The 25,546-nt window shown below is 38.0% G+C and overlaps 1 protein-coding gene across 1 annotated transcript in view; it reads right to left on the reverse strand.

Moving 5' to 3' along the window:
• LOC121898116 (paired box protein Pax-6-like) overlaps positions 1–23,732 on the reverse strand; it is a 44,645-nt gene extending 20,913 nt beyond the window's left edge. The window contains exons 1-4 of the mRNA XM_042413050.1: positions 23,720–23,732; positions 13,798–13,851; positions 1,237–1,367; positions 578–793 (exon numbers count right to left, since the gene is read on the reverse strand). Coding sequence (XP_042268984.1) covers positions 578–793; positions 1,237–1,367; positions 13,798–13,851; positions 23,720–23,732 — 414 coding nt within the window. The remainder of the gene's footprint in view (positions 1–577; positions 794–1,236; positions 1,368–13,797; positions 13,852–23,719) is intronic.
• Between the last annotated feature and the right edge of the window lie 1,814 nt (positions 23,733–25,546).

The raw sequence follows: 25,546 nt of genomic DNA on the forward strand, positions 1-25,546 counted from the left end.
TACATTACAAAGCAGACAGAGCATGAGAGCAGACGGGTATGAGGGAGCGGAGGGCTTGTATATAGTTGAAATTTATTGTGTGTCCACATTGAGTTTTAGACCTTTGCATAACAGTGTGAGAAGAAGGAAGCTGACGTTAAGACTCCAGTAGCATCATGGTTTTATGACAAGTATCAAATTAATAATTTACATGGCAGTTATCTCAGAAGCATTGCAATTTGTGATCTTCAGTAAAAAGTAGTGGCCATTCAACTGTTTGCACACATTAGGTTTAGAGTTTTTAGTGTTACAATTTTTACTTTTATAGCAACCATCACTATTTAAAAAAAGTTTGAAGGTGTATTTTGCTACTTTTTACTTAACCTAACCCATATTAATTCATGAATTGAGCTAGCTGCTCTACATACAGAGCTTTCAATCAGTGTGTAGTGATATAACAGAGGCATCATGGGTTGGAAAAGCATCAGATTGTGAAATTCGTGCCCTCCTGCAACCTGTAAAAAAATAAAAAGCAACCCAGCTAACATCTGCCCAGCCCTCTAACTGACATGAAGAACAGAAGATTTAAAAACCTTACACTGGGTATATTGTCATTGGTGCAGACTCCCTCTGCCAGCAGTCGGTCTCTGATCTCCCAGGCGAAGATGGACGGACACTCTCTCTTGTACTGTGCGATCTTACCCACCACCTCAGGAGTGGCCACCCTGGGTTTACTCCCTCCGATTGCACGAGGACGGATCGAGCCTGTCTCGTAATACCGGCCCAAGATCTTACTCACACAGCCATTAGACACCTGGACACAAAAACAGCACATGCATTATTTATCACAAGGGCAAATGGGGTGAAGTACCAAGTTTTGTAGATGATTTTAAAATCTAGGGAATGATCATGGCAATGGTGTATAGAACACTTTGACTAATGGTAAGAACCAGCAGTGGTCTCCCATGTCAAAGTCACTTTATCAACCCAATATCAACCGACCTCCTTGCTACACAGCATGGCTTTGTGTCAATGTCACACCGCTTTCTCCTTTGTTCCTGACAAATAGCAGTCATAAGTTACACCAGAGCGTGTCAGTTAAATGTAAACATAGGTCACATTTAAGCATTTGAGATGCCATAATTTTTCTTCTGTGAAGACAGTCTTGATGTACAATGACTTACTCAGGGCAACTGGATGCAGAACACCTAACCCCACTACCATTGTTAGTGAAGTGCATAAAGTTGATGAGTTTACCTGTAGTATTCTGGATATGTCACAGGGTCGAGCTCCACTGTGTGCCAGCTCCACTATCTTCTGCCTGGTAGAATCAGGTAAAGGTCTCCCATTCACAAACACACCTCCCAGCTGGTTTACTCCACTGTGACCTACACACACACACACAAAACAAAAAAAAGTTTTCAGGTTTTTTTGGTTTAAAGCAGGGGAATCTGAGAAGTAATGAACACAGAAGTCTAACTACAATGAGCTGATTAGCTACACTGATCAGGCACATGCATTAGAAGAGGAGAGAGGACAGCAGGTGTGATGAAGAGAACAAAGGCCAAAAACATCTTGTCACACGTGTTTTATGGAAGATTTTTCTGTCTTTACACGCAAAACTTTAAAATTTTAATGTTATAATCCAGCTTCTTAAGATGTTAAGGGTGTGTTGCAGTAATACATTGAATATTACTGATTCTGGCCCATGCCCTTTACATGTAAGGACAGATGTTTCTGACTACACCGAAGTCTACAACTATAAATGAATATTATCTTTACTCAGATAAAGCAATATGATCTAGATTCAGACTGCTGCCAAACCACTATTCATTTATATACAGTATGTGTATATCTAAAGACATTTTTGTAACTTTTATTTAACTAACTAACTTTCACTAATAGTGAGGCTCTCTTTTTCAGAAATACCATCAAAAATACAGATTATGTGTTGATTCATTACCACAATTGAAAATCTAATTTGACTTCATGGACATGACACTGAATCAAAATAGGGTTTTTTTTTTTTTTTTTTTTAACGTAATATACAATTCGAAACACCTTATTTTACTTCCTTTAAAATAGTATTGTTTTGGAATAAGACCCACACTGTAAGTGTTAATTATAATTACACATGGTCATGCAGCCCAAAATATGATCCATCCATCAAACTGTTGTCATCAAACATGCAACAGTGTTGGTGGTTCTGTCAATCCCACCTGAGGAGTGTGGGGATTTGGGCACAGCCTGAGAGGCGTAACTAGGGGCAAAACACTCCCAGGCCTGGTAAACTCAGATGAGTTGGGTTTAAATAAACATGTCAGAGCATTTGGTCATCTACACTTTTGGCAGCGGCGCAGTTAAGAGTACACTGTTCAGTTGAAGCACTTAAGCCAAACTCCAACTTTAACAGGAGGGGGACAAAAGCTGTTGTAAGTGGAAAGGATCAAGCTGCAGACAAGCAGTTCTGTAGGTTTTTGTGTGAAATTTGAAATGCTCTGTCTGCTGATCAACATGTTGCAAGTCTGATATGTTCCCCTCAGCAACAGCAGTTTTTGCTGTGACACTGTGCAGGTTAAGAAGGGATTTACACCAAATCAATTGTCTATTGTCTGTTAATGGCTCTGTGGGGGAAAGCATATTGCAGATTTATAAACCTCTCAATAAATCATACAACCAGCCAACACACACAAAGGAGGTTGGAGGAAGAGGTTTCATTAGATGCTCCATTCAGTCATCAACAGAAGGATGAATAGCAATGTTTCTTGCACTCTAAATATATAGGCGAGGTGGCAAACACACTGCAAAAATTCCCATTTTATTCAAGAGACCTTCTTAAAAAATCTGTTTCAAACAAACATCAGCATTCTCTAGAGATGAGTGTATCTCAAGAAACTGTACTGGAATACAGAAAAATCAATGTAATTCAATTCAAGAACTTAAGAGGGTACTTTTTTTACTTATTATCTTATGGCACTTGCAGATTTTAGGCAACTGTGCTGACTACTGAGCTAAAACCAAGTGCATCCCAAATGTACAGACAGACTTCTACTTATTTATACACCCATAACACAGAGACAGCACAGTGTGTAATGTGTAGAGAATAACTTCAAAGTCGATTCTTGCTTTGCACTTTTCATTTATTGCCTATTTTTTACAACCTAACTTTGTGGAAAGGAGAAGGGGAACAACAGGTTATGGAGAGTCCCTTGAGAGCGCTTATGTCAGTGGCTCAGCTTTATCTCTGAGGTACAGATGGGAGACTACTTTTGGTTTCCTATTTTATACCAAAGGTCAACTTTGGTTTCTTTTAACCAAAACCATAATTTTTCCCTAACATAATTAAACATAATAAAACCCTAGACCCAAGGTCATTAATAGGTGGACTGCGGTCTGGGCCCAGACCCAGATGCTGTCCTATCCGGACATGGATATATAACCAATAAATTATTGAGAATTATTAAATTTTGACAGAGCATTTCTATTTTAACTGGTGCAGCTTTTCTAGCATCTTCTAAGCTCACAGATCAATTGCATGCATTGTAAATCATCTCATGTGATGCTACTCAGCCAATCAAATCTGTGCATTCTGATAAGCATTGTGACTCCAGTGAGATGCACACATAGGAGAGAGATGAGAGACAGCAGTTGGAGAAACAAGCAGGTCAGAGAAAAGTAATTTCAAATGGCTTGCTCTAAAAAGAGAAAATAGACAGTGAAAACAGAACTTTTAATCATGAATGGACAGACTCTTACATGTTCATTTTTCCTACAGGCAAACCAGTATGTCTCATATGTTCTGAGACCATGGTGATTGTGAAGCACAACTACAAGACAAAGCACAAATCTTTTGAGCAAACACAGCCACTCAAATCTGAAATGAAGGCATAGAAAATAGCAGGTGGATGTGACTCCCCTTGTTGAGACCTGCTGATAGATGTAACAACAGAGCAGAGGAGACAGGCTGAGATAGCGATGTAACCAACCTGTGTGCTGGTATTTGACATGGGCTTTTTTTTCTTCCCAAAAACAAATAATTTTTGAAATGTTTGTATGAAACAAATATTCGTCAAAAACCCACTATTTGTGCTTTGCTGAATAATGTATTTGTATACGGGCACACCCCTGCTACATACATTGTCAAAGTGGTGACAAAAGACACAGGAGACAGAGGTTACATTCTGAAATTCATGCAGCAAAGAAGGGAACATACAGTAACAGAGAGAATGTTCACACACAAAAAGGCAGCATTAGCAGCAGTAATATAACAACAGTGAAATTGAGCTAAAGGTAAATGGTAATTTCCTGGAAGTCTTTGTAATCATATCTTTACTGGTTAATGAAATAATTAGTTATTTAATTAACAAAGAAGACAGACCTGCTCTGGGTCTATTTTTCATTCATTTATATGCATCTAGAGGACAAAGGGGAGGGGCAAATGCAGACTCTCTCTGACTCCAACCCCCTCCTCCTTTGCAGTGGAGCTACTCCACTGGAAAAACCGATGGATGACCTGGACCACAGATGGTTTACCTTCCAATACACCTCACACTGTCAAGGCTTTGAACTTTTCTTCTGGTTAATTAAATTTCAGACCAGAGTCATTCTGGCTCCTCAGGAAGCTACTGTTGACTTTCAGTGTGACAGTGGATTATTTCACCCCTTAACTCTCCCTCATGCTGACTCCCATCATGTTCACTTTATGTTTTAGGCTCAATCGCTTTGCCATAGAAATGTTAATCACAGTGTCATTTCCCAGAGGACAACACCCAGGCTTTCCTCTGCTGTCACACAATTAATAGACAGACATATGGAGTCAATTTGGCTATGGTCCCTCTGTGACACACACACACACACACACACACACACATATATATGCACACACGCACACACGCACAAACACACACACAGAGCAGATGAGAGCTTTCACGTTAAATCAGCTCACTCAAAGTGAACTTGACTTAAAAAAAAAACAAAAAACTTTCACCTCAATTTCCTTCAACCATGTACTGTTATTATACTGTTATAATATGTTGATATTTATTGTTTACATCATACCCTATGCATGTCTGTTTAGTTTAAATCACACATTATATAAAAATGTATTTCATATCATGAATGAGTGAAGAGGAAAGCAAGAAGTGAGCTTTGCTGCAAATCAGTACATTCAGAGAAACTTATTGGAATTTAAGGGGGAATCTGTCCACTATCATACTTCTAACAACACAATGGGGTTACTGCAAAGTTCTGTGTATTGAAACAAAACAGCAAATAGTGCAAACATGGAGACAAATACTCAGTGACATACAGTATGTATCTCAATCAATCCAACTTGGTGGATAACTCTCTCTGCATTGAATGAATATGCAAGTTTGGTTTATGGAAACAACTTGCATTGACACTAGTGTTTTCAGGTCATTTAATAAAGTGACAGTGAAACACATGAACAACATTAAAATGGCCACATCTAATCCTCCTCCTGCTTTCTGTCAGCAAACAGCAAAACTGTTGATCAGCCATCATGTGTGGTTCTTCTGCTGGGTCTCAGCAGGTTAAATTTGTGTCCTGTATCCTCCTGTGTCTCTGATCATACTGTGTTTTAATAGACACCAACTCAATGTTTAGTTGACATACTCTGTTTCTGTTGTCAGACAACTGAATGACCATAAAACATTTCATTTAATCACGGGTGATAGAATCTACTTGTTTGGCAGGTCAATAATTTCTGCTCTGCTGCGAAGTTGTCTGAGAACAGAAACATACAATAAATGTAGATCAATGACAAAAACTGTACTCTGTGATCAGCAACATTGACATTCCACATAAGTGATCACACACGCCATGCAGCTCCTGACAGTGTCTGAACAGGTCTATGCTACCTGTGTTAGCACTAAACACAAACCATTCAACACCTCAGACTGCCTTCAGACTGACTTTAGCCCCGCATGAAAATATAATTGGTTAATACAAAAGGTGCCAATGCAGGGGGCTCTAGTAAAAAAAAACGCAAGTCCTGGCTTAACTTTTGCCAGACTGCACTACAACACTATCTAGCGAGGTGCTGCCAATGCAGCACCTCGCAGTGCACAATCTTGGTAGATTACTTTATAACAGAAATGTACTATGTATATGAAAGCTGCATGTAATGATGAACAGGCCCAGCTCCGCAGCTGTGGTATCACTATTGGAGGTCTGTTGGCACGGCTTTGAATTTTCAGGATTATTGGACACTGTGTGAATGGGTAAAATATTTTTTCCTGTGTGGTGGAGATGACATATTTGAAATTGTGTATACATTTGATGAACTATGTCACTCAGCTTAAATCTCTTGGAGAAGGACATTAAAGTACAACACCTTTAAATGGCTTCAAACTGCACAAAAAAAATTGCACAGTAAGATTAAAACTGCTGACTTCCTGTTAGACTTGGCTCCAAGAGGCTTTTTTTAAATCTTGAGATCTTACATCTGCCTACCAAATTTTGTACATCAACATCAAATTTATAGTTGTGGGCTTTGACTTTGAAATTTTCTAGGGGGAGCCCTTCGACCATTTTGCCACACCCAAACCCAAGATCATAGCAGATATCAGGTTACGCAATTTCTAATGCATGAGCTAATTTTTTGGGCTCTCCTAGCACCTCAAAAATGAGGTACAGTACAGACCAAAAGTTTGGACACACCTTCTCATTCAATGAGTTTCCTTTCTTTTCATGACTATTGACATTGTAGATTCACACTGTAGGCATCAAAACTATGAATTAACACATGAGGAAATATGTACTTAACAAAAAAGTGTAAAACAACTGAAAATACGCCTTATATTCTAGTTTCTTCAAAGTAGCCACCTTTTGCTCTGATTACTGCTTTGCACACACTCTGCATTCTCTTGATGAGCTTCAAGAGGTAGTCACCTGAAATGGTTTTCACTTCACAGGTGTGCCCTGTCAGGTTTAATAAGTGGGATTTCTTGCCTTATAAATGGGGTTGGGACCATCAGTTGTGTTGTGCAGAAGTCAGGTGGATATACAGCTGATAGTCCTACTGAATAGACAGTTAGAATTTGTATTATGGCAAGAAAAAAGCAGCTAAGTAAAGAAAAACGAGTGGCCATCATTACTTTAAGAACTGAAGGTCAGTCAGTCCGAAAAATTGGGAAAACTTTGAAAGTGTCCCCAAGTGCAGTCGCAAAAACCATCAAGCGCTACAAAGAAACTGGCTCACATGAGGACCGCCCCAGGAAAGGGAGACCAAGAGTCACCTCTGCTGCGGAGGATAAGTTCATCCGAGTCACCAGCCTCAGACATCGCAGGTTAACAGCAGCTCAGATTAGAGACCAGGTCAATGCCACACAGAGTTCTAGCAGCAGACACATCTCTAGAACAACTGTTAAGAGGAGACTGTGTGAATCAGGCCTTCATGGTAGAATAGCTGCTAGGAAACCACTGCTAAGGACAGGCAACAAGCAGAAGAGACTTGTTTGGGCTAAAGAACACAAGGAATGGACATTAAACCAGTGGAAATCTGTGCTTTGGTCTGATGAGTCCAAATTTGAGATCTTTGGTTCCAACCACCGTGTCTTTGTGCAACGCAGAAAAGGTGAACGGATGGACTCTACATGCCTGGTTCCCACCGTGAAGCATGGAGGAGGAGGTGTGATGGTGTGGGGGTGCTTTGCTGGTGACACTGTTGGGGATTTATTCCAAATTGAAGGCATACTGAACCAGCATGGCTACCACAGCGGCTTGCAGCGGCATGCTATTCCATCCGGTTTGCGTTTAGTTGGACCATCATTTATTTTTCAACAGGACAATGACCCCAAACACACCTCCAGGCTGTGTAAGGGCTATTTGACCAAGAAGGAGAGTGATGGGGTGCTGCGCCAGATGACCTGGCCTCCACAGTCACCGGACCTGAACCCAATCGAGATGGTTTGGGGTGAGCTGGACCGCAGAGTGAAGGCAAAAGGGCCAACAAGTGCTAAGCATCTCTGGGAACTCCTTCAAGACTGTTGGAAGACCATTTCAGGTGACTACCTCTTGAAGCTCATCAAGAGAATGCCAAGAGTGTGCGAAGCAGTAATCAAAGCAAAAGGTGGCTACTTTGAAGAAACTAGAATATAAGACATATTTTCAGTTGTTTCACACTTTTTTGTTAAGTATATAATTCCACATGTGTTAATTCATAGTTTTGATGCCTTCAGTGTGAATCTACAATTTTCATAGTCATGAAAATAAAGAAAACTCTTTGAATGAGAAGGTGTGTCCAAACTTTTGGTCTGTACTGTATATAGAGCCGAAATACTACACCCAAGCCCAACTGTTATACTAATTAAAATATTTACTAGTTCGAACATAGGTGCAAAGTTTTGTGAGTTTTCGAGCATCCCAAGGCCCTCAAAAATGCAATGGAGTGGGGGAATAATAATAATAATAATAAAGCTGCAAGCAGTGATGATTGAGCCCTCACACATTTGTGCACGTCAAGGCGTGCCGCAATCTAAGTGCTTTTATTGCCAAGCAACATGGTTCAAAGCTGCAGCTGTAAAACAGTGGATAGACAAATTTAATTTCTCATATATTCTTCACAATAAGATTCCCCCATTATTTTGTTATTTAAAAGCTTTTAATATGTAGAGGTCAGCATCAGGAAATGTTTTCATCTGCAGTAACTTAATATGGCTCTGATGCGACTGAAAGTGATCAGGAAACAGTAAAATAAAGGAGATATCTGAAAGTACAAACAGGGACACAGGAAAGAAACTAATCTCCAAACCACAGAGATTTAGTTAGAAACTACCACAATACTGAGAGCTGAACACAGGCATTCAAAAACATCTGTCTCTCTGGTCTCCAACACAGATGTATGGAGTCTTTTAACACTGCTTGTTTGAGGGGGAGAAACAGGGAGAAGGGGATTGTCACGAGTTGGCCGCAGTCAGAGAGTCGCCATTGCTAACCATTTGGAGGCCGGTCAGGCACGCTTTGGCTCGCCAACTTGGTGCAGTAAAACTGGTAATGGAAACGCAAATCAACATGGCATGGTTTGAATCAGTGGAGCCAAAAGTGCCAGTGGAAAACCCTTATATTTTGCTGTATGTCAAATGTACACCACACATTACAAATTTCATTGATATAAAAGGAACTTGCTTGCTTCCTGTTGTCAGTAGACGGTGCTACCCAAGTGGGTCATTAATGTAGCAATACAATAAGTGAAGGTTGCCTGACATGTGTATGCATTGTCATGAATATCTGACGTTGCACAAAGGAGTTAAATACCACTTCCTGTGTCCACTATGTGGTGCCAGAGAGCACCCACTAAGTATATGTCAATATAATATATATATATTGTGTGTAGACCACACCATGTAAATTTCATGTAAGTCGGATAATGTTTGTCACACAAGGCTGATTTCCTGTTGTCAGTAGGTGGCACTATGACTATGACTAAATATTGACATGTGGGACAATGTAAAGTGGAGTTACAGCAACTTCTTATTTACTGCCCCAAACATCTTTTGCCACGCCAAGGGCATTCCATGAAATATAAAAAGCTTCGCAATGTAGCATCACAAAGGTCTTTAGATGTAACCTACCAAATTTGAAGTCACTCAGGTTAAATCTCTAGGAGGAGTTTGTTAAAATACAACTCCTGTCAATGGTTTCACTTTGCGAAAAAAAAATGCACAACTGCAATATTCAAAATGGCGGACTTCCTGTTGGACTTAGGGTATGGCTCCAAGAGACTTTTTTTAAAGCCTGGAGATGATACATCTGCCTGCCAAATTTCATAAATCTACATCGGAATTAAAGGTGGGGACTTTGACTTTGAAATTTGCTACGGGGTGCCCTTGAGCCATTTTGCTACAACCATGTCATGCCATTTGGGGGTGCTATGGAGCCCATTGGCGACACCCGAACCCAATCACTACAGAACTTTGCGATTTTCACCAGTTCTGACTTGTGTGCCAATTTTCATGAGTTTTCAAACATCCTTAGCCCCTCAAAAATGCAATGGCATGGAGGGAAAATAATAATCTTTACAAAAACAATAGGTCCCTCACATTTTTAGTGCCAGGGACTGTTGAGCCCTGGCACTTTCATGCTCAGGCCCTAATAATAATAATCTCTACAAAAACAACAGGTTCCCTGCACTTTCAGTGCCACCAACAGTTGGGCCCTGGCACTTTTGTGTTTAGGCCCTAATAATAATCTCTACAAAAACAATAGGTTCCACGCACTTTCAGTGCCAGGGACCACTGGGCCCCTAGTGTGAATACTTATCAGCATTCACCTTAATAAAAAAGCTTTGAAGAACAATACAAATAAATAATAATCTTATAATATCCTTAGGATAGACTCCTTCCACTTTCAGTGCCAGAGACCATTGGACATGGCACTTTCATGCTCAGGCCCTAAATATCTCTACAGTTTGTTTTGACTAAAAATAAGATAATTGTCACTGTGACTTTCCTGAATAGTAAAACCCTATCTCTGGGTATTATAAGTCCATGTGCAGCATTTATTCATCTGACAAGCCTTCAGATTCACAAATCTGTTTACTTGAACAGGCCTTCCTGGACAGTATTCAGTACCTTAAGCAACACATTGCCACAAAGGCAGTACCTTGTGCTGGTTTAATGCAGGGCCATTTTCAGTCTGAACACCTGCTCTCTGCTGGTACACCCCGAAGACAGGAAAAAGACATCAGCTGACTGTGAACAGGTCATTGACCAGGATTTTGTGAACGGACAATGATTTGATGAATTTGTTCAATTTTTCTTAAGTTTACACTAAAACTAAGATTCCATCGATTTTGGATTCATGCACTCTGGGGTGTTTTCAAAAATTTCTGTTTTTAGTTGTGAAAAAAATCTGGATTAGTGGAATGGTAGCCCATAGTGGAGGTGCATAGATGTGTTTTTCAAGTTAGTATTGGACATGGCCTGAGAAACAGCTGAGAGCCTGACCTGCTGAGCTGTTATAAAACCTCCATAAAAACGTCTCTTCTCTTCACTCCTTTAGCTTCAAGTCTCTTATCTCCATGGTTGTGTGTTTAGCTGATCACCAGCCAGATTCAAAAATACACTCCACTCAACTCTTGTTACACAAACTAGTATGCATTTAATAGGTCACCTAGACATCGCCTATCTCTCTTATGTACACATACTGTATACCCATGTATACACACACACATACACATAAGACAGGGATGCTGAACAGAATGTCAGCACTCATGAAGCACACTTTCATTTCAGTCAGTTCCTAATGTAACCTGTGTTTCATTCACTAATGATCTTAGTAAATGAATATTAGTGTTCACCTTCAGGTACGACCTCCAGCTGCTCCACTTTCACTATTTGGAATTAGAATTGATTAAAATGGAGCTGATGTGATAATAGCACTCTGTCTGTCTTTTACCTGCAACCAAATGCTACTGCCCAACACAAACCAAAAACTGTTCTGAGTGTGTTCCTGGATGCTTCACCGGCACATTACAAGACCAACACACCGCTGTCTTTCACATCAAAACAAAAATGAGTCATTCAGTCATTCAGAGCAGTTCCCAGGTTTTCATCCAACAGCAGCATCCAGGGTGAGATGAGTGCAGGAGGTAGAAGCAATGCTGTGTGGGATTGATATTGGTCAGAGAAGAAATGCATGACAAAGAAACAAGCAAAGACACAGAGAGAGAAGAAATCCACACACCTTCACTGCAGACAGCATGGACCTCTTGTCCCGCAGTAAGAAAGAAGAAATCAGGTGGAGTTCATTGTCAGTCCCACCCAACAGTCCATATACTGCATGTACCATTTAAACAGTGCAGCAGTTTGATTTAACGCATTTTAAATTAAAATAAATAAAACATAATATTTGAGGTATATTTACGCACATAATTGAAGAGTTTTTGATGGACACTGGCATTTAGAATGTATCTCAACAGGTCTTAATTCAATGTATTGATCCATTTTAAAGCAAACATTAAAGGATAATTGCGGTTTATTACAACTTGGGTCTTATTTTTATAGTTTTGTCCATAATTCTTATCAGTAATAATGAAATTGTACTCACCATGTTACCATGAAAATGGTGAGTACAGTCTCAGTATGTTATTGTTGCTGATAATGAGAATGATGGACTGCACAGCTGGTCCAATCTGAAATTATGATATGAAAATGTGAAAAATTCTAAAAAGCCTAAGTCGCACACAGGAACAATGCAGGCAAACTCAGAGACAAACATGTATACTTTACGTTATATTTCATTTTCTTTTCACACATCTGGTTAGCAATATTCCAGGTTTGAGCAGTGATAATGATATTTTGCTTTTCCCACTTCTTAAGACACTAGGTGAGTCTGTGAGGAGACTGGAGGATGGTGAGTTTCAGCAACTTTTTAAAAATCTGGACTTTCCTGTTTCTGTCATTCACCCTCATATGACAGCTTTTGTTGTTGATTCAGACTCAGATAAGTAAGATGTGGACAATGACAGACTCATGCTTTTGCCTCACCCCCAATCTTTTAATGTCATTGAATAGACATGGATTTCATTTCAGAAGAAACAACACATCTCTGAAAGTATGTTTCCACCCCACAAAGCTACAACTTGTGGGGAGTTAACGTAAACACAGAAATCTTGCATGTAAATCTGGAATCTTGGCATGTAAATACCAAAGTTGTAATAAATTAAATAAAAGTATAAAGTATTGTTTAATGTCAACACATATTTTATTTTGTCTTATTCACTTTAATTCAGATGGGCCTAAATGACAGTCACTTATGAAATGGAACGATAGTAGGTTGCAGTCTTGTGATCTCAAGTGCATCTATGCTGTTGCTTGTTTTTGTTTCATTTTTAAAAATTCCAGATTATAGTAGAACAAAGAACTACACACATTGTCTTCTTCCCTTGCAATTGGAACAGATTTAATGGGGACAACATTTTGGTAAGCAGACCTTCATTAGGTTATTTTACAAGACAAAAGGATAAACCATCTTAAATAGGTTGGTTGACCCACGTCGACCAATCAGATTACACTACAGACTGACATCATTCATTGAATCAACTATTATACATAATCACATCATGGCACCATATGCCAAAACTATAAATAGACTGAAATGTACAGAATGCACATTATACATAGCTTTCCAGATTAGCAAGAACTTGTTTGAAGAGCTCACTGATAATCATAATATGTGATCAGTTCCAGTGAGCGCCAAAGGATCTTCAAACATTTTACTCCACATTTTATTTTGTTAGGTAAATGTGTCATGGTTTATTTGCTCTGAATTCAGCTTGTCAGGTTGGTGTTTACCTCCAAATTTTTTTATTTAATCTATGCGCAATTTAGGTTTTCCGTGACTGTTTGTAATCAGGCCCACAACGACCTCTACTGTTAAGCACTTCAAACAGTCTCCATTAAATGGTCAATGTAGGTTTTTGGGTTCCAGATGATTCAGATTGGTAGAATGTTTTGCTAGTATGTGTCAGGCTTGTTGGAGGCTACACACAACCTGGGAGTAAGCACTGCCTGAGAGGATAACTAAGTCCCACAGACAAATATTGGTTTGGTTAATGTTTGATTTAATTTGACGTGGTAGTTCTCAGCTGGAGTATTTTATGTGGATTGGTATGGAAGAATGTGTTGTTTGTTTAAATACATACATTTATTATGAAAACACTTTGGGCTTAAATCTGTCTGTTTATCAAGCTGTTGATGATATATGAAATACATGTATTCATTGCACTGGTATAGATACAGTGACAGTAAAACAATACATGATTGTAGCAATATATAATGTTGAGATGTAACTCACTGTTTTGCATCATGGAGGCCACTCCAGTCTCCCAGCTTGTTTGACTTCTGTAATCTGTACAAACAGAGGAATCCTCTTTGAATGTGTTATAATGGACAGTACATGCATAGACAAGACATTACACACACACATTTGTCCCTAGACATGGTCAGTTACAACTGATAAATAAGTAAAATGTGGAACCTGGAAAAAATCCTAAGCATTATAATTTCTGGTCAGTGTTTTCCCACATTGTCCATCATTTTAAGAAGCATTTGATGTTTGTTTTTGAACTGAAGAGTAAAGTTAGAGAAAGTATCCTCCTGGATCTCCAAAGGAGATGAATTCTCAACAGCGAAAAATAGAAAACATAAATTCCTTTCTTTTAAAATGTGTTTGTAGGGATATGGAGGAAATAGTGAAACTATAGAAAAACATGTTGAGACACTGTCTGGACAGAATTAAAGTTATGAGCGCAGACTGGGTGTCCATTTCTTAGACTTGCAGACACAAACTGAAAAGCAGTGCAGCTTTACATCAAACACAGTGGAGGGCTTGTTTTTGTTAATAAACTAAGCAGCAATAAAGCTAAAACGTGATTTATTTATATCTGATTTGGTATCACCTACTGATAGCCCCTAGAGATTGGTGATGATGAATTGAAACTCACCTGCTACAAAGGGGGGGGGAGGGGGGGGGATCATATAATTATGACCAAAAATATATTTTTTTGCTCGATTGATTTAATTGAAAAGTCTTTGATTTAATTTTGAAAAGTTTGGGTCTCTATAGAAATTTAGCACAAACTTGTTAGACAATACAGGCAAAGAGATTAAAAAAGTAGAAAATTAGGCTTGAGATACTATTGAATAAAAATGTTGTGAATTCAATAATAATAATTATCACATATTTGGTCACAATGATGCAGAATTTCCATATTCTGTGTAATTTCAACCCAATCGCAAGAATAAAATGTTGGCATTGTAAATTTCTGCAAACCACAGATACAGTGAATCTCTACGTTTCAATGTTGATTGTGTTTGACTCTTTTCACGTGACCTTTTATGCTGCATTAAATGGCTGTTCTCAGTTGAATAATTATGTTTTATGTTGTGACTACACTGTCATTAAGGTTGAGTTAGGCTTTGGCACAAAAACCTAAGCCTAACCTTTGGTTGATTAGGGTTAGGAAAAGATCATGGTTTAGGTCAAAATACCTGGTTTCGTCATCAGAAAAACAGCTGTAAATGTCCCAATGTCTCGCTAAAAATATTTGGTTTTGTCAGTTCAAATGGGGAGTGAGCAGTGGTCTCTGCTGCTTTGATTCTTTTCGAACTTTGTGCAACCACCTAGCTAACCACCCAACCATCTTCCTCCTAACATGGAGGTGAGTTTATATAGATGTCATCTGAACTACATCACTTTCCCTATGATACTTATTGTTGAAATGTTAGTATGATACAGTTTTTCTGAACTGCTAAAACACAAAACCCCATTCTCCAAAACCAAATGCTCAGTGGCCTGAACCCATCTATTGAATCGATCACTCTTTTGGCAAAACCTTTTACCTAGTAAGACACAATGTGCAGATCTGATGTACTCTTTTTGCAAAATTCTAAACACATTCTCATTCACTCAAACAAATTTACATTGTGATACACTTCTGATGCATAATAGTGACCACAGGTGGCAGATATTAAACACAATTATAGCACAAATGTCATAGCTTACATACTATGACTCTAAATTGTTCACACTTTGTTCACACTTGTTGCTAATGATGTCATGAAACCAATATAAGTCAGTTCAGAGTCCACAGGCGGCACAGGTGAGTTGAAGGTTGATACCAACAATGGATGGAAACAATCTGAGAGGCAGAGGAGAAAGAGTGTGTGTAAGAGGTGGTGGACAAGGAGAAAGAGGATGAGGACGAGGAAGAGCAAGACCAAGATAGACCATGTTCTTGTTCATGGAATGGCAGTGAGGGAAGCAGGACAAAGACACAATATCAGCAGATTCTCTGTGGCCACCATAATCAGGAGATGCAGAGAAGAGAACAGTTTTTTTGTTCGTTTTTTGCTTTTTTGGTCGTTGAAAATTTACTATATAGATGTTTCAGTTCATCACTACCGCATAGGTCTATCTTTCTGTAGCACTTAGAAAGCTATATCAGTTGTTACAAACAGAGAGTGTTTGAATTGGATTGCATGGAAAACCCCCATGAATACATTTTTGCGGATGAAGATGGGTTAAGTCTGACACAGAGGAGGTTAGGCAGGAAGATAATTGACCAATGGGTCCCTGAAGGCAACACTTTGTGCAGCCATAAGTAATTGTGGGGTTCTCCACAGTCATGCCACCTTAGGGCCATATAACACCCAACATCTTTTTCCATTTCTGGATGGTCTTCAGGATGTCTTGTTTGGGCGTGAGGAGCAGGATCATGTCTACATCATAGTTTCGCACAATGTCAATTTTCACCACAGTGTCCTTATACAGGAGTGGTTCAACATCAACCAGCAATTCATAAATGTTTGCCTTCCACCATACTCCCCATTCCTCAACCCAATAGACGAGTTTTTCTGTGTATGGCAGTGGAAGGTTTATGACAGAAAACCCTATACCAGGGAAAATCTGGAGACCATGGAATTGGCCTGTGGTGACATAGGTGTGGAGTCTTGCCAAGGCTGGATGTGGCACACCAGAGGGTTTTTCCCCCATTGCCTGGCTAAGGAGAACATTGTAGATGAAATCCTCTGGCCTGACCCAGCACAAAGACATGAAGCTGAGGCTGAATGAATCACTTGTTGACTTTGATTTTGCAGTGACATTTGCAGTGTACTGTAATGTGCCTTTCATTTACATTTTGTCTTTGTCCTTTGGCCTTCTGCAGTACAGTATTTTTACTGTATGCAAGTGCTGAATCCACAGACATTCAGTACTGTATTGCTTGCAGTACTTACATTATGCGATATGTAAACTGTGTCACTGAGTTGTGAATATTTCCTTTGGAAAATGCAAAATGCATTTACTGTATTATAAACAATAAACATTTTTTTCTGGAGCTACATGCCCTGAACACTGTGTTTTCCATTTTTTGTTGTAGTGTGTAATGAATGCTCAGTAGTGTTTTTATTTTGACTGGCTGTGTGTATGATCTGAAAACACTGTTGATTTTGAGCACAGATAAAACTGTTTTGAGGTGATTGTTTGATTTTGCAAGAAGAATCAGAGGTTTAGTAAGCATAGTTTGAAAATTGGGTTTTGTGTTTACAGTTTTGAGAAAAGGGTGGAAGCTTTCAAGAAATGTGTCTTAGCAACTGTGAAAAACTGTAAACACATTGAAACATAGAGATTCAACGTATCCATGGTTTGCAGAAACGTACAATGCCAACATTTTATTCTAGCGACTGGGCTGACCATTTCTAAATCACTTTAAAATTATTGATAATAATTGTGATGTCCCAAAAAAAGACAAAAAAAGATTAGATGTGTTTTACTGCAAAGAACCTGGAAGTTGCACCTATTGCAGTGCTCCAAGTGTAAACCACTGTTTTAATCTGTCCAAAGGATTACTCATGTGATTAATTGACATTGCAGTATGACCAGTTTAGAATTTTGAGATTTTAATCATTACTTTTCTCATACAGAGTTACAGTAACTTCTTGATGTATCTTGACCTCCTAACTAGTGCAGCTTGATATCTTGACGACAAGATCGGTCCCTTTGACTGCAGACACAAGGAAGAAAACTTCCTCAATAGAGAACACATAAAAGGTGAGTAACCAGCAGAGTGACACAGTATTTACTTTAAACTGTGATTTCTTTTGTCTCCAAATTCAGATTAGCAATAAATGATCATATCACCTGTGTAAACTCTTATCTAAAACGGTTGGTCTTGAAATTATTATTGACACTGTCTGGGGAGCTAAAAATGCTGACTATTTTCTAGGGGTGTGCCCGAATACTTTATTCGGCAAAGCACAAATAGTGGGTTTTTTATGAATATTTGTTTCATACAAATATTTTTTAAATGATTTGTTTTCGGGAAGAAAAAAAACCTATGTCAAATACCAGCGCACAGGTCGGTTACATCGCTATCTCAGTCTATGTCTTCTGCTCCACTGTTATATCTATGAGCAGGTCTCTATGAGGGGAGTCACATCAACCTGCTACATAACGCACATTTCCTAATTTGGGCATCACTCCTGGAGTTGAGGGTGTTCCCCAGATAAAGCTGAGCTACTGACACAAGCAAAGTGCTCCTAAGGGACTCTCCATAACGTGTTGTATCCCTTCTCCTTTCCACAAAGTTAGGTTGTAAAAAATAGACAATAAATGAAAAGTGCAAAGCAAGAATCGCCTTTGAAGTTCTTCCCTACATGTTACACAGTGTGCTGTCTCTGTGTTATGGGGGTATAAATACGTAGAGGTCTGTCTGCAATGAGGCAATGTGTAATGTTTTAGCTCAGTAGTCAGCGCAGTCGTCTATGACCTGGGAGGCTCCAGTTCAAGACTCGGTGTGGGGATCTCCTTCGTAAGGTAGTTTATTCATGACCACTTATTGTAACACTTTAATTTTCTAAAATTAAAAGTGTAATAAAAACAAAAACAAGATTTTTAAGCCTTTTTCCAATTTTATTCAAATACAAATACAAATAATTTTGCCGCCTCAACAAATATAGATACAAACACAAGAACTGGGCCCTCTGCACATCCCTACTATTTTCTAGGTTTTTACATTTCCAGAGTTGTAGTTTGATTGACATCTGTAAGTTCTGATTTCTTCTCAGTCCAAAATGGCAAAGCAGACTGATTTCTGAGTACACTAACTGCGAAAACACTGCCTACATAATATAATATGATGTAAGTTATTACAACTCAGTTATTGCAAGAATATCTAGACATTTAGAAGAGAACTAAATCAATAAATTTGGGGCTGAAATCCATTTTCATTGCATTAATTACAGGTGAAAGAGGAGAGATTTCAAAGTTATTTTTTTCTCTGCAATAGTTAATAGAGCAGGTTTACTTTGAATGAAGACATGTAATCTGACTCCAGTTGTTACGTATGTGAGTCTATAAAGAGTATTCTTGAAAGGGCAATGCTGTAAGTCCAACAAGTCGTGAACTTTGTGAGGCATTTGATGGACTATGAATATGGCTGTTCTCAGCTGCAATAATACAGACTGTAGGATGCAGTTCTGCAGAGCTCAAAGAGACATTCTAAAGATACTGAGGAGGAGGTTGGAGAAATGACTCCATTCACAGTAAACTGTAAACTCTGTGTGCTTTGCATAATGCAGATGAGAGAAATCCAGATACACTGTTGTTCATCTATTTCCACTGTTAGTATTTCCTCACACTAACCTCAACCTTGACTTCTGACCCTAATCTTAACTACCTCTGAACTAAACCTCAGATTGGTGGAGCTACATGGGGGCCAGAACATAGCCCAAGTCTGCTGGAACTGAGCCAAATTAATCACTTTTTTAAAAATAAATTCTGGTCATTGCATTTGTCTTTGATTTAAAAAATATATTATTGTTATGATTGACAGGTAATGATGTGCAGTCATAATATATTTCTAAGACATAAGTATATTAAAAGGCAGTAAAGATTCTTAATAATATTTTAATCTCTACATTTTTGTGCATAAAATGGTAAGTACAACATTATGTAAAGTCTTGGGTCAACATATACAAAGCAAAATTTTAATTAGTTTGGTGCTTTTACACAATATTTGTAATTCCTACAAGGCTGCCGCACTGCAAATCATTTAACAGGTAATTTTGTCTGTTATCAGTCACATATTTTATTTTACATTCCATTCTTTTTTTATTTTATTTTCAAATCAACTTGAATGTGGGCAGTATCAAAATAAAGCAGAAAATGCAGATCACATGCACTACATTCAAGGAAAATGGTAATTTTTTAAATGTTTGTATTTGAAACAGGTGAAACTTCATCTTGCTGGTTGACCCCCACTTTATAATAATAATCCATGTTTCCAAGTTTTCAAAAACTTTTTCATTTTCAAAAAATTTTCAGTGCATTGTTATGGAGAGATGATTAGGCATTGCAGGATGACTAGTTTAACTATGTGTAGTCATTAATGTAGAACGTACATGACATTCAGTTATGTATAGACATGCATATTTTTTTCTCACTTCATCCCAGTTCTCAAAAACCAAGGCCTTTTTGGTTAGTTTAAAAGCAGTTAACCAAAAAGACTTCAAAGCTTCTCCTTTTCTGGGGCTCTTGTCATTAACAACCTGCATAATGAACATGAAGCAGGTCCACACAGGAACAAACACACACCCAGGCAGGCTATAGGCACCTTATCCCCCGCTATAACTCAGCGCTTTTCTCTATCTGAAAATAGACAAAGAGCTGGAGGAGCGGAGCAACAGCTCTGCTCGGTAAATACCCGCCCGCCTTTGTGTGTCGGCGGGATTTTGGTGTCGTTGCCTCGTTAGTTGCGGCTCGTTAAAAAACCAGCGTTACAAAACCACGGCGGGGAGCCCAATTTGACCAGTACAACTGACATAAAGGAGTTCTGTTGAACACACTGATGACAATATAAAAGTTTCATTCAGCCGCATTCAGCGCGCTGATATGAAGAGAAAAGAGCCGAGAGAGAAGTGCTGTTGCCGCAAAAACTCCAGCTAGTGCCGCTGATTTACTCTACTTTAAAGACTGAGACTGCGTGTTCATATAGGAATAACACTAATAATGATAATAATAATAATAATAATAATAATAATAATAATAATAATAATAATAATAATAATAATAATAATAATAATAATAATTATTATTATTATTATTATTATTATCATTATTATTAAGATAAGAGTATGTTATTATTATTAGGCTGTATCAATAATACAGTTATCGTAATAATATGTAATAACCCTTGTAAACATTTAACGGGGATTTGGAAAACACATCAATATCACCATCTCTGATAACTGTTCAATAAAATTGTCATGTCTTCATATTTCGAAGCACTTAACGAACAATGTATTATGTAAGTATGAGCGTTTCAGTAGAATAAATGGTAAAGTCTGGAAAACTCTCCGTTTCTATATTAAAGTAGCTTTTATTTGTGGCGTTTTGTGCGGCCTATTTAAATGTCTGTATATTATAAACACACTTTTATGAGTATGTTTTTCCGCCCTCTCTGCACTAATGTTTTACGCAAAGATAAAAGTTAAATCAACTGAATTCAGAAGTTCAAAGTCAAGCTCTAAATGCTGCTTATGCTCCTCGATTTGTTCTTACAGTTTGTTCTTGCATTCTACTCAAGATTATATGTCGGCTATTATCAATATATTTGGGAGATCTGTCCACTACACTTCAAAGAAGGAAAAATAACCAAGAAACTGTGTATGTTTAGATGAAGAGGTCAACTTTACGCGATCGATTTTCCACATTGTGACATGTTTTAACAAAAAAAAGTTGTATTTAGGGAATGAATGAATTTTTAAAAAATCTAAAAAGGAAGGAAACAAGTCTGATTCATCTTTATTAAAATAATAATTATATAACTTCTCAGTGGTATGGCTTGTCTTCTCCACTAATGTAATGTAACAGCATTACATTAGGATTATACGTGTGTGTGTGCGTGCGTGTGTGTGTGTGTGTGTGTGTGCGAGTGTGTGTGTGTGTGTGTGGGTCAGGTGCGCGCGCGGCAGATACAGAGGCGTTTGTGCACTTGGAGTAAATCTCGTGTCTCCCTGAGAACATATGGCACATGAGAGCAGCCCGCTCCGCTATCGGCCCCATCCCTGACACACAAAAAATGAAATGTTTCAAATTCACATGTTGGATGGATTCATTCCGGTCTGATTAATCGTGCGGTTAATTGGTTTCGATTTAATTACGACGTTAATTAACGCCTAACTTAATTAGATAATCAATTTAGACGAACTTTATTGTCTTGTATACAGGCTGGCTTTGAAATTTAAAAAGCCCCCACTCCAAAGAGCATGTATTGTATTACACTTAGAGCAGACGGATTTTTCTGATTAGGAATTTATGAATGTGATTCAATATCAAAATTACATTTTTTTTCTTTTATTTTATTTTTATCAGCATGCAGGCCTTTCCAACACTCGCTCAATTTTAGTCTAGGCCTTCTGAGTTCAGCTCAAAAGAAATAAAGGAGGGCCATCACTGGATAACCAGATAATTTAATCGGTTTAAAAAGCTGATGAGGGTAAGTCGTAAATTGATTTACAGCCACGGACCGTCATTATGTTCAGTTTAAATACCAACTAAAGAAACAGCTGCTCTACAACTAACACCTATATTTTATTAAGCCTATATATATATATATATATATGTATATATATAATGAAGTGTCTGTATGAATGAAGCCGACATTAATGGAACTAACATATGCCGGCTTTAAATTAATTTAATGTTTTTATAAAGTTCATATCCACACCGTTCGGGTAAAAAGACACAGGCTGGTGCGGAATATTTGAAAACGAATTTAAGAAAAGTGTTCACTTGAAGTTAATGATCATTGGGGCTCATATAACATCCGCAATTTTGTCATATCAGAATTTAGACATGGAAATGAGTTATGTAATACAATAGATGAGGTCTGAATGGATCTCTAAGTCCAAACATTCTCAGAGTAGATTTCAGAGATGGTCAATAGACTAAAAATAAAAGAAGGTTTACCTTCATTTATTTTTAGTTTATTGAATCTTAAGAAAATCTCCAAATACTGTCATCTTCCTGCCAGCTGGCATGATCCAGCAGCTCTGAGCGGATAATAATCCGCATCACTCACAGTTGATGAGATCAATGAGCGGCAGCAGCGCAGCGTCACTTTTTGTTTTTTAGTGCTAAGCTCAGTCAGCATGTTGTCTCCTCCGCGGGGATAGGCGGAACTTAACCCGCACTAAGCTCTGCTGCCCGACCCTGGACTGGGCGAAGGTCTTTGACTTTGAAAACCAATCACTGAAATTAATGAAGGATAAGAAAAACTGTCTATATATGTAACACTAACAATACTTGGTAAATGTTAAAGATGCTGTTCATACACAAATCAATATCTTTACAGCTAGTCTATACATGTTACATTTCTAGGGCTTGAAGTTGCAAATACGACAAAACTGTATATATCTGAAGCCGATTCAGTATTCAGAATGTTAACACAAATGTAATTTTCATGTTAGGCTACCAATATTATGGAGAGGTGACTGGGCAATGCAGTTTATTTAGGTAGTCATCAATGCATGTATTCTTTTGTTTTTACTTTTTTCTCAAGGTGGACCCTGTGATTCAATGTAATAATAATAATAATAATAATAATAATAATAAATTCAGCATTTCTCAGAAACTAAACATAAGCTTCTGTTAATCTTAAATTTCGATAACAAAGAATTTCAAGTTTGGGATAAATTGGTCAATAATGCAGTTATTAGATTTTTACTACATCATTTTAGCACATTGCATTTGAATAATTTCAAGATAAATTCAAACTTTTACCACTTTTGCTCTCTTTGTCTTTTTGAACCTTTGTCTTCATAAAACCTTTCAGGCACCAGAGAGGCAGAAAAGTGATCAGAAAACTTTCTCTCTTCCTTCCTCATTCTTTTTTGTTATTCTGTCCCTCAGACCTGTCAACTGTTCCTTCTTTGCTTATCCTTTTCTTTTGTTTGTCTGTTCTTAAAGCTGCTAAGTTGTTCAGTTGTTATTTCTAAATTTAGAAATTCTAAACTGCTCTTGATTTCCTTTAACTTTCTTTCTGAACAGAAACATTTTAATCTTCACTTTCTCTTTTTCAGGTTCCACACTTAACCAACTTGGTCTCATCTGCTAACAAACAGTAACTTTTTAACTTCATCATTTAACTGATAGAGATAGAGAAGAGAGAGATGGAGAGGGAGAGACAGAGAAAAAAAAGAGAGAGCAAACTTACCTTTTTGTGGCATGCTGTAGAGAATTAAAGTTTTGGTTCGTTTAGTTTTCCAACAGCTCCTTTCTTCTATTCTTTCCTCCAATTAGTTTCTCCTTGACTGAAGAGACAAGTGCAGAGAGAGACAGAGCTGATCCTCTGAGGAGGGAGGGAGAGCGAGTGGGAGGGCCGAGAGACTGCTAGAGAGAGAGAGAGGAGGGGGAGGAAGGTTTTGAGTTAGAGTAGTGTGAACTGAGAGTTTGCTCAGGAGTGTGAGAAAAGTGTGTGTGTGTGTGTATGTGTGTGTGTGTGTGTGTGTGTGTGTGTGTGTGTGTGTGTGTGTGTGTGCGTGTGTTCTTGTTTTTCAATCTTTGTGGGTCAGAAAATTTCATGGGGACCAAAATGCTGGAAGTCCTAGAGACTCCCCTGATGTGCTTGGTGGCTCTCGGCTCTCAATAAAAGTCCCCACAAAGCTAAAAAAATCAGTTTTCTTTCTGCGTACATTTTTGTGTTGATTTTGTTCTCTGCTGACCTCAACAGGATTTAACAGGTATTGCGGTGTATATTTAAGCAGGTTTTCTGTCACACTGTTGGAGGCTTGCCAGTGACTCAGCAAGTGGATGAATAGTACATTTGCACTGAGAAGCCTTTCAGGTGTGACAAATAACCGCACAGCAAATTCACTGGAGTCAAAATTCTAGTGTTAGGCTATTTTAGAGTGACATGTTGAGGTTCTTGTGCTGGCTCTGAGGAATTAACTCTGTACCAGTGAGAGAACCTAATGTTGTTGACGTAACATATGTCAACAATCGACATGAAGATTTGGCAGCCCTCAACTTCAAGCTGTATAACGCGTTGTCAACTAGCTGCAGCCTGGCAGTAGTAGTGGAGTAACTTAGGTGAAAAACAGTTGTGAATCTGAAGCAGTTAGTATAGTAAATATATATACATAAATGTTTCAAACATGGCAGGATTGAAAACATCTTTACTTCTCTGATGTCATAGTGAAGATCTATCTTTATGAATTAAAAATAATACAAGTTGAAGTTTTTGACATGATTAAAGATAGGTTTGAGCATTGATGTGGCTCTGGCATGAAACTCTTGAGTTGTGTTACCCAAATCACTTCATATCATTATATAATGTATAAGATATATATAATATAATGTATTATAGGCATTTTAATAGTCATAACCACAGCTTGAGTGAACTTCATTGGCAAAGGCATTGAGACAGTCAATATGCCACAGAGAGGTGGTAACAGGAACAGAATCCTTTTTCAGAAGGAGGTGTATTGGATACATTCCCTTGGCACCCTCACTTCCCAATGGGTTGAACACAATGGGTTTGTGTGGGGTTTTTTTTGTTTTGTTTTGTTTTTGTTTTTGTTTTTGTTTTTGTTTTGTTTTTTGTTATTAGTTTCTTTTGTTTTATCTTTTGCTTTTTATCTTCTATTTATTTTTTTATAAATTATTTTATGTTTTAGTAACTTACATCATGTGGTTGTGGTTCCCCCTGCTGGGATAGACCTGTTGTGCCAGTTTTGGACATCAATAATTAACCTTACATGTATCTATTGCCCTTTATCAAGGTTCTAAAGTTGCTTTAAAAAAACTTTTAGAGAGGTGCTCTCAATTTTATGGTTATTTTGGAGGCTGTAGTACTGTGCTGTTTTAAATTATATTGTGTATATAGAGAGGAGTTTCTAATATTTTGACTACCCTCACTGATATAAATGGGTTGCACAAAATACTAGAAATACCACCTGTGTTAGATGATGCAATTGAACAGCAGAACAAACTACAGCCTCCAAAATGAGTTTCAACAAAAAATGAACATTACAACCTTCAT

Source organism: Thunnus maccoyii, chromosome 5 (genome assembly GCF_910596095.1).
Source record: "Thunnus maccoyii chromosome 5, fThuMac1.1, whole genome shotgun sequence".
Lineage (NCBI taxonomy): Eukaryota > Metazoa > Chordata > Actinopteri > Scombriformes > Scombridae > Thunnus > Thunnus maccoyii.